Source organism: Telmatherina bonti (genome assembly GCF_933228915.1).
Source record: "Telmatherina bonti genome assembly, chromosome: 16".
NCBI lineage: Eukaryota > Metazoa > Chordata > Actinopteri > Atheriniformes > Telmatherinidae > Telmatherina > Telmatherina bonti.
The window spans coordinates 31,919,495-31,930,027 of NC_136614.1; the positions used below are offsets into that span (position 1 = coordinate 31,919,495).

Consider the following 10,533-nt stretch of genomic DNA (forward strand, 5'->3'; position numbering starts at 1 on the left):
GATCTTGGTGGAAAAATTAATGCAACACTGGATGGAAATAAATCTTGTGACATTGGAGAATGCTGCTGGAATCAAAGCTAAAGATGGTCCAAAGAATAGTTAAAGTATGTGACTTTTATTTCTATTGTTATTTATTTATGTTTCTTGTTTTGGCCGGGTATGTATATTGTTTTCCCAAAGTTGTACATGGAGATAGTCTCAGCTGATAGCCAAACAACAAACCAGTGATAAAGGTACATGGTAGACTAATCTCCATGTAACAACACTTGCCAATTAGTAACAGTTTTGAGTCAAAGTCCTTTAGTTCCTCTTTATAGCTGCCATAAACCTCATCCAGTTCAAAAGGTCTCCAGCCTTCAGCGTATACATGTAAACCAAACAGCAACATTACCTTTGAGACTTTAGTAATGGAGAAAGTTTTATGCTTGTTTGGACTAGTGGTTCTGACCACATCATACACTGTAAGTACAATTTAGATGCATGATTTAGAGTAAACATTACTACTATTAAGTTCTCTAACTTGTTTTGTTTCTATTTAGATCCCAGTGTTTCCTAATGTGCATGGTACGTAGAAAAAAACAAAAAAAGACAGTAAATATTAAAAGGACAAGTCAAATATGTGGACTCTGAGCCATGTGTGTTTTTTTTAATACAGAGGTGTATGAGAATGGAGAGGACAAGAACCCTCTCCTAAACCTGAGTAAGACAGTTTCATGGATTTATAACGTCTACTTCATTAAAGCGCTACACTAAGATAAATAACATTGTTTACTTGTGCTGCAGATTCAGATGCCAACCTCCTTGAAGGGGACATTTTGATTCCTGTAAGTTATAACGGTTGGAAATATTCCCTTACTTTACTAAAATACTTTCAATTATTTACTAATTGCTTTATTGATAGCTGTTCTTTCTTTTGCTGGAAAATTCTTTCTTCAATGCAGGAAGGAAGGAATGCCTTGATTGATAAACGGTACAGATGGACATTTCCAATCCCTTACATTCTCGGTGATGATTTGGGTGAGTTTTTATGGTCTAAACCACATTTTAACTGTGTTAAACATTAAATATGAATTTGAGGTTCCTGATTTTTCAAAATAAAGTCGTGATAAGGGTTGTAAACAACCTTGACTTTCTAATTATTAAATTAATACTATCCTCAGTATCACCTGAAACACAAGCTGCATTTCCAAAACCTCTAGATATGCGATAAACCCAAATATTGTAATAAACAAGTGGAAATAGAAACAAGCTAATTAAAAATAAACTCTCAAATATCACAAAAAAAGTTCTTAGGCTTTTATCCAGTGGTTTTTCAGACATGTCTGTATAGAATTTTAAAAATGGAAACACTTTTTTTGCATTTACACAACACCAGACGTAATGCTGGGGTTTCTTTAACCTTCTAAAGAGGACAGTGGCAGCAACTTTAGTTGCAACAGAAATAGCTGCTCCAAAATGCAATATGTTTTGCATCTCCATCCTCCTCAAGAGGAGTGTAAAGGGATGAGATTTGATGAGTTATGGCTTTCATGCTGAACACCGTTTAATGGAAACACCTGCAAATTGCGATTGAACTTTGTCAAAATGTGAGAAATATTGCATTTATTTGGTGAAAAACTGTAATAGAAATGCAGCTATAGTTGCATTGTATAAAACGCTGCCTTTTTATTGTTGGTTTAGTAGGCTAGAGACTCCATTTGAAGGGTCCCAAAAAAGTCAGGCCGGTGACATCGAATATTCTAGTATCTTTCCCAGTTGTGGAAAATCAAACACAATGTGCATGAACCTGTCTTGTACTGAGATGGATCTGTTTGTTAAAATGGTGCTCAAGATATATAGTTTGGTTGTGTATGGACACCTTCTTTAACAAACTGGACTTTACAAGCAAATGAACTAGGATTTAATAAAGAAGGGCAGGTGTGAACACACACTAAAAGACTAGTGACGCAAAGCGGTTGGGAAACACCACCAGCTTGCTAAACAAAATGTTTAGAGGTAATCAATGGCTGTATGATCATTATTAGCCCCCCGAATTGCCCTAAACCTATATCACAACAGAAACTGTTAACCGAAATGACTAGATTTCTATGCTCTCACGAGGAGGTTTTTCGTATATATCAGTCATAGACTCTATATAAAAAGATGGACGGAGCCTCCGTGACGTCACCCATAGGTTTCTGAAGAGCTGAATTGAAACTCGGTGGGCGGTTCCTACCATCACCATCCCTCCAGAAGCATGCGTGTCGTCTCACCCGGAAAATACAAATATGGGCAAAGAAGTGCAGCCGAGAGGGGGGCTGTGAGCATCATTGTGAATGATTGACATTGAGCGAACTCCGAGCTGCCTGTAGCTAAGAGGTTACCGTGCTAACCTGGAGATAACAGGAGCTAACCAGCTAATGGAGGTAAGTAGGCTAAAGCTAAGTCACGTTGTTAACCGGTTAAAAACCGCGGTTGTTCTACGTTCTTCTTACTTGAAGTGGGCGATCGGTTACCTGTCAATCAAAAGGACACGCCCCTTAAACTGAATTTCTACATTAAATTACTTTTAAATGGTGAGTTATAAAAAAATTCACTCCCCCCACAGTTGTCATGAAGGTAAACCCGACCTATTAAACCTAAATTGGATTTCTGAACCAGGCTTTCAACATGTTTATTTCTGCTGTGAAGTTTTTAACATGGGAGTCCATGGGAATTTGCTCTGTTTTGCAGCCCTTAGTGGATGAAGGGGGAAATGCAATTTTATGCACTTCAGCACTGGCTTCACTTTTAACCCTCAGAGGTTGCCGCTTGCTATCAGTATAGCAGTATATCACAAAGTGCAATAAAAACACATGACACAGGGGGTCACATGACCAGTTCAAGCAAAAATGACGTGGTGTGTATTCAGGGAGGAGAAGATGGAAATCTTTTTACAAATAATTTCTTTGTTAAATATGAAGGCCATTCTTGATAGAAATTCTCAGTTAGAATCCTCTCCCAGAAATCCCTTTTTGCTGTTGCCTCCCGTACATACAGACTTTGTCTGAACTGTCACGCAATACTTTTGTTTTCTGATGAGGACAGCAGCAACGGCAATGATGGCACCTGAAAAGCTGCTCCAATATGTTTTGCATCTCCATCTCTTCAAAGTGAGTGTGTTTTTGAGAATTGAGGTTTATGCTCTAAACACCACTGAATGGAAACACAAATTGCCTTTGTACTTTGTTGAAGTCTTATCAATAAAAAAATACTGTTTTTTATTTCGCAAAAAATATAATGGAAATGCAGCTACAGTTGCAAAACATGTAGTGTTCCAGTCATTTCTTTTTTAAAACTGATTATTGGTAATTGGATACTGTTATGATAAGGAATACATTCATTTGCTTTTGTTTTATACATATAAAGAATTAAGTTCTTGACTTTAAGGATATGAATAATTCTGATCAGGACTGCATGAAATGGATAATTTTATCAAGAAACTTATAGATTAAAAAACTAATTTGAACACAATTTGATGAAATAACTACACATTTATTCTTTGTTGTACCCTTGCTCTTCAGACCTAAATGCTAAAGGTTGTGTTCACCAGGCCTTCGAAATGTACCGACTCAAGTCTTGTGTCGACTTCAAGCCTTACGAGGGAGAGAAGACCTATATTAAGTTTGAAAAGAAGGGCGGGTATGGCAGTAGTTTCAACTTGTTTTTAATCTATTTACCAAGTATGGTACAAATATGTTTCAGAATGGTTTCAATACTCACAAGTACCATGTTAATATTAACTAAATTAACTCTGGGTTACATTAACTTACACTTGTGGTCTTTAATTATCTTTGTTTAATGTTCACTGTTGTACTTCAGTTAACCTTTAGCTCTTATTAGCTATTTCTTTCTGTTTGAGGTAGTTTTCCACTGTTTATCATTCTGAGTCACAATTTTAACAAACCAATTCCATTACAGCTGCTTCTCCAGTGTTGGGGACCAGCAGAGTGGTCAGATCCTGTCTTTGGGGCCAGGCTGTGACCACAAAGCTGTAATTGAGCATGAACTACTTCACGCTCTGGGGTTTTACCATGAGCAGTCCCGCACAGACAGGGATGACTATGTGGACATCTGGCTGGACCAGGTTTCACCAGGTAGATGAGTCATCCAACACATTCTGTCTCTGAACAGTTTAGCTCTAGAAAACTGTTGTGAAATTTAATCTTTAGCTGACTATAGATATATCTAGAGATGTACATGGAGTGTTTTTACTAATTTTGTTGGTAAGAGTAACAAAGAATACAAAAATCTCTACAGGACTTGAAAACAACTTCAACAAATATAATGATGACTACATCACAGATCAAAACACAGCGTACGACTACGAGTCTGTCATGCATTACAGGCCCTTTTCCTTCAATAAGAATGAATCCATCCCAACTATAACCACCAAAATCCCAGAGTTCTACAACATCATTGGCCAGTACCTTGACTTCAGCAAGATGGACACCCTTAGGCTCAACCGGATGTATAATTGTTGTATGTATATATCAGTTTCTTACAAACAGATTCCCTGCAGAATAGCAAGAGTCTGCTGACTCTTCAACATGTCACTCCCTTGTACCTCAGCTGGCCCTCTGACTCTGTTGGATCAGTGTGCGTTTGAGTATTCAAGCATCTGCGGGATGATTCAAGCATCTTCTGATGATGCCGACTGGGTCCATGTAAAGAGCAGTGTGGGTGAAGAGGATCATACACTCCTGGGAAGGTGCAGAGGTATGTAGCTCATAATATCCAATTAATTTTTACCGATGGCCTAGGAAACATGATAGTAATTATCAAAGATTAAGCCCCATATTTGAAGAGATTGTCTTTGTTGCACTTTCTAGATGCAGGATACTATATGTACTTTAACACTAAGACTGGAAAGTCTCAGGAATCTGCTTTGCTGGAATCCAGAACACTTTACCCCAAGAGGAAACTTCAGTGTTTGCAGTTCTTCTATAAAATGACTGGAAGCACCAAAGACAGACTGGTGATATGGGTCAAAATGGATGATGGCACTGGCACCGTCCGCAGGATGAAGAAAATTCACACATTTTATGGTATTTACATCGCTGATTGAGTACAAGTCTCTCCTTGCAGGTTCCTGAAACCATACAGCGAGATTAATGTGCGCCCACAGACCCAATATTCTTTTGAACGTTTCTGCAGCTGCTCATTGCGTCAAACATGGCATTCAAATCTTGTTTTCTTTAGCTCTCTGCAAACAAACATTTGACAACTGTCTGCCTATGAAAATGTTAACCCGTTTCAACATCTAGCAGGTGATTAACTTATCAGACTGGGGCTAATAACAAGACTAATGACCTGCTTCCCATCTGCCTCTGTATGCTATGCTAAGCTAAACCCCCCATGACTCTAGTCATAATCATGTGACAGTTAACAGAATGATATAGTTTTATTCAAGTCAACTTTAGAAATCACACTGTAGTCTCTTTAGCTCTGGCAGTGCTCTCCGATGTTAATCAGGTTCTGTCTCTTTCTTTATCCGACAACTTATTTGCCAACGACTGTTGTTTCTTTGGGGGTAATCCAAAGAAAGAACAGCCTTGGTTGTCATCAGATGAATGTTTCGTTCCACTCCCTGCCATTTGACTTTGACAATATGCGGTGCCGTTGCAAAGGGAAAGTGGAGGCAGCAAATCCCATGAATGTACATGAACGCGCTGGTAAACACAGAGCCAGAGATCAACACTGAGACGTGCCGTTCTGTACTCAAGATGAAATTGCACCTCTAGTTCTTGCCAATTTTTTATCACCTTCAATCCATAAATAATGAATTTCCACTTTTCGTTCCTTTAAGTAAGATACTATTGCTTGTACTTAAATATAAAAACATAATGTAACCTCCTTGTCCCTCTCCTTTATACCCAGCTGATTCTGACCACATGTGGAAGATTGCCCATGTCCCATTGGAAGTAGGTGTTAAATTCCGCTATGCTTTCCAAGCCATGCGTGGTGACCCCTCTTCTTCGGCCGGTGGCATTTACATTGATGACATCAGCCTGACGGAGACTCGATGCCCAAACTCTGTGTGGACAATCCACAACTTCTCCAGGATCATGGAAATGGCTGACGTCAATACAGTCATTGACAGCCCTCGTTTCTACAGCCCTGAAGGCTACGCTTACGGTGTTCGCGTCAAGCCTTTGTCAGATTATGTTGATTACACAGGGAACTATACAGGGCTGTACTTCCACCTGGCCAGTGGAGAGAATGACATAGTGATGCAGTGGCCAGCTATAAACAGACAGGCCACTCTAGTGGTGATGGACCAGGACCCAGATATTTTGCTGAGGATGTCTACTGCTCGTAGTCTCACAACTGACATGAGGACAAGTAAGTAGTTTCTCTGCCCAGATGGATTATTTCCAGGTACAGCAATGACCCAATACAAACAAATACAAGTCAAGCTCGTCTGCATTTCTGCTTCTGTGTTTATTCTTAAACTTGATTAATAGTTAATCATGTATAGTTGTAAACAGATTAAATTACTTGGCCCTGAGGTGGACTGGTGACTTGTCCACTGACCTGCCTCTTGCCCATTGATTCCTGGGATGGGCTCCAGCTTCCCTGCGACCCTGAATTAAGCAGTTAAGAAAATGGATGAATGAAATTATGAGCCAAATAATATTTCAAAACCTTTTTAAGTTGAATATTCATTTTCAGCTCATGTCAACCTGTACATACCTGTTTAATGATTTAATGAACAGAAAACTGAATCTTGTAACATTTTCACGGCCCCAGTTGATCTGACTTTCAGTGCCATGTAATGAAAAATAGTTTTGCAGCAACTTCTGAGCTGTAAATGACTTTTCATGTGACAATTCTGTTATTTTGTTGTTTTTAGCTTCAGATGGTAAGTTGCTGTGGGACAATCCGTCCAAGGTGGGAACATACGACCCTTCTTGTGATTGCTACCGTGGTGAATCACTGGGTTGGAGGAACTTTGTCAAGCACTTTGATCTCAGACGGCGCAATTACCTGAAAAACGATGACCTCATCATCTTCATTGATTTTGAGGGTTTGTGGTCTTTGTTTGATAGTTTTGTGAAATGTAAAATTTAAGGCTGGTGATTCAACATAAATTCAACTTTTAACTGCTTTGTTCACAGATATAACATCACTTATCAAAACAGAAGTTCCTGTTAAGCCAAACAACTAAGGTCAGTCATGTTGAGTCTTTATTGCAATGAACTGATATGTCATTAGAAAAGTTTTTATTTCAGCTCTAAAGATCATTTAATATCATCCAGTGAAATGTCTGTTTTTTGTTTTTTTGTAAACAGGCCTAATCGATACAGTACATGAAGCTGTAAAGAAACTCCTGGGAAGAGGAATGGCTACACTGTCACAACTAAAAACTTAATCTACAACACTGAAAGTTGTATTTGGTTTATAATCTGAAAAAGTTCCAGCATATATGACACATTTAAAAAAGTGCATTTTCAAGTTCTGTCTTGATTTAATAAATAAGCATCTGTTCTGTTCATGCATTTATTTTTTTGACAACAAAAATATATGTATATATATATACATATATATACACACATATATATATATATATATATATATATACACACATATATATATATATATATATATATATATATATATATATATATATATATATATATATATATATATATATATATACATACATATATATATATATATATATATATATATATATATATATATATATATATATATATATATATATATATATATATATACATACACAAGGAGATATAAGTTAGAGATGGCAATATTGGCATATATTTATTCATTAATATATTAGAGAAATAGAGTGAGGTACTTCTAAGTGCATCAGGTAACATCCCCATTGCTACATAAGTAATGAATGGCTAGACTACCCATAACTATAAGAGCATTGAGCATAACTTGGATAGTTGGGTCCCGTACATGCAGACTCCAACTCAGGAGATGCTCATATCCTAACTATAAGAATCATGAAAAAGGAAGGTTTTCAGCTCTATCTTAAAGGTGTGGAGGGAGTCAGCCTCCTGAACCCACAGTGGCAGCTGGTTCCATAAGAGAGGAGCCTGATAGCTAAAGGCCCTTCCTCCCACAGTACTCTTTGAGACTCTGGGAACCACCAGTAAATGTGCAGTCTGATAGCGAAGTGCTCTATTTGGAATATATGGAAGTAAAAGATCTTTTATGTACAATGGAGTTTGGTCATGGAGAGCTTTATATGTGAGGAGAAGAATTTTAAACTTTATCCTGGATTTAACAGGGAGCCAGTGTAGAGAGGCTAAAACTGGTGAAATATGATCTCTCCTGCTGGTCCTCATCAGAACCCTCGCTGAAGCATTTTGGATCAGCTGGAGACTTTTCAGGGCATATTTGGGACAACCCATAAATAAGGAATTGCAGTAAACTAGTCTGGAAGTAATAAAGGCATGGACTAATTTTTCTGCATCTTTCAGAGAGAAGATGCCCCTAATTTTTGCAATATTTTGCAGGTGGAAGAAGGTGGTTCTAGAAACCTGTTTTAAATGTGCGCTAAATGACAAGTCCTGGTCAATAATGACTCCAAGATTTCTCACAGTGGTACTGGAGGCCAGATCATAGACTGTATATAAAGAGATGGATGGAGCCTCTGTGTTGTCACCCGTAGGTTTCTGAAGAGCTGAAGCTTGGTGGGCGGTTCCTACCGTCGCCATGTTGGCAACGTCATACGCATCGTCTCGCCCGGAAAATACAAATATGGGCAAAGAGGCGAAGCTGAGAGGGGAGCCGTGAGCGTTATGGCGGATGACTGACATCGAGCGAACTCCGAGCTTTCTGTAGCTACAAGCTAACCGAGCTAACCTGGAGATAACAGGAGCTAATAATTTTTTATGCACTTCTGCATAAGCTTCACTTTTAACTGCCGGAGGTTGCCGCTTGAGCCAGATTAATGCCATCCAGATTAATTACTTAACTGGATAATTTTGTTTTAAGTTTTTCAGGTCCGAAGATAACAACCTCTGTCTTGTCTGAGTTTAAAAGGAGAAAATTCAGAGTCATCCAGGTCTTGATGTCTGTAAGACATCTTTGTAATCTAAGAAACTGATTGGTTTCATCTGGCTTCATGGAAAGGTAGATCTATGTGTCATCCGCATAGCAATGAAAATTTATACCATGCTGCCTGATGATGTTTCCGAAGGGAAGCAAGTATAATGTGAACAGTATTGGTCCAAGTACATAACCCTGAGGAACTCCATGACTTACCCCGGTGTGTGAGGAAGACTCATCATTTACATTTACAAACTGAAATCTATCAGATAAATATGACTGGAACCAGTCTAATGCGGTCCCTTTAATCCCAATAACATGTTCCAGCCTCTGCAGCAGAATATTGTGATCAATAGTGTTGAATGCAGCACTGAGATCTAAAAGAATGAGTACAGACAGAAGTCCTTTATCTGAGGCCATGAGAAGATCATTAGTGACTTCCACCAGTGCTGTCTCTGTACTATGATGAGCTCTAAATCCTGACTGAAACTCTTCAAACAGATTGTTTTTGCTCAAATAGGTGGATAGTTGGGTTGAAACTGTTTTCTCAAGAATTTTAGACAAGAAAGGGAGATTAGATATTGGACTATAATTAGCTAAAACTCCTGGATCCAGAGTTGGTTTTTTAAGCAACGGTTTAATTACAGCTGTCTTAAAATATTGAGGTACATATCCTATTAATAGAGATTAATTGATCATGTCCAGTACAGATGTATTGATTAAGGAACATATTTGCTTAAATAATCTGGTTGGGATGGGGTTGAAGGTTTAGATGAAGCTATTATGTTGGTTAACTCGGAGAGCTGAACAGGCAAGAAATGGTCCAAATGACAATCAGCTTTCAAAGATGTCTTCAAGGCTGCGGCAGATGAAATAGCATTAGTAGTGTTAAGGTTATTACTGATTTCCTTCCTGATGGAAACTATTTTGTTTACAAAGAAACTCATAAAGTCATTGCAGCTGAGGTTGAAAGGAATAGATGGCTCAACAGGACTATGGCTCTTAGTCAGTCTGGTTACGGTGCTGAAAAGAAACCTGGGGTTGTTCTTCTTCTCCTCTATCAATAATGAATAATAAGCTGTTTTAGCCACACGCAAGGCTTTTTTGTACACTCTTAAACTTTCTTTCCAGACCGTGTGGCACTCTTCTAAGCCAGATGAACGCCATTACCAAAGAAAGCCAATATACAATATACAATCGAGGTTTATTCAAGACCCACAAAACACAACAGGTAACAAAGAGTCAAAGGAGACTCTTTTGGTGTGCCAGCCAGTGCCACATGAAATTTTAACCAGAGCTTACGCCATAAGCAACTAAACACAAATGCTATCAAAGCTTTGTAACCCTAGTGCTTCAGTAACATGCAAACAGACATAATCTCAGTCACTGACAGTGATAGAGTAGCAAGCTGTGGCATAAAGTCCAAGCCAAACAAAGCTGCACTGATGAGGGATGATGGTAGCATTTTATACCAGAGCTGAGCAG

At 38.4% G+C, this 10,533-nt stretch overlaps 1 protein-coding gene across 1 annotated transcript; it reads left to right on the top strand.

The window, feature by feature from the left end:
• Positions 1-407: 407 nt before the first annotated feature.
• On the top strand, positions 408-7,189 carry mep1a.1 (meprin A, alpha (PABA peptide hydrolase), tandem duplicate 1; the record flags this gene model as incomplete). The annotated part of the gene is made up of 13 exons (XM_079255161.1): positions 408-461; positions 540-564; positions 656-700; positions 784-824; positions 942-1,017; positions 3,543-3,660; positions 3,940-4,115; positions 4,279-4,500; positions 4,591-4,737; positions 4,851-5,066; positions 5,899-6,363; positions 6,875-7,048; positions 7,140-7,189. The coding sequence occupies 13 exons, from the start codon at positions 408-410 to the stop codon at positions 7,187-7,189; spliced, it is 1,809 nt and encodes a 602-aa protein (XP_079111287.1).
• Positions 7,190-10,533: the final 3,344 nt, after the last annotated feature.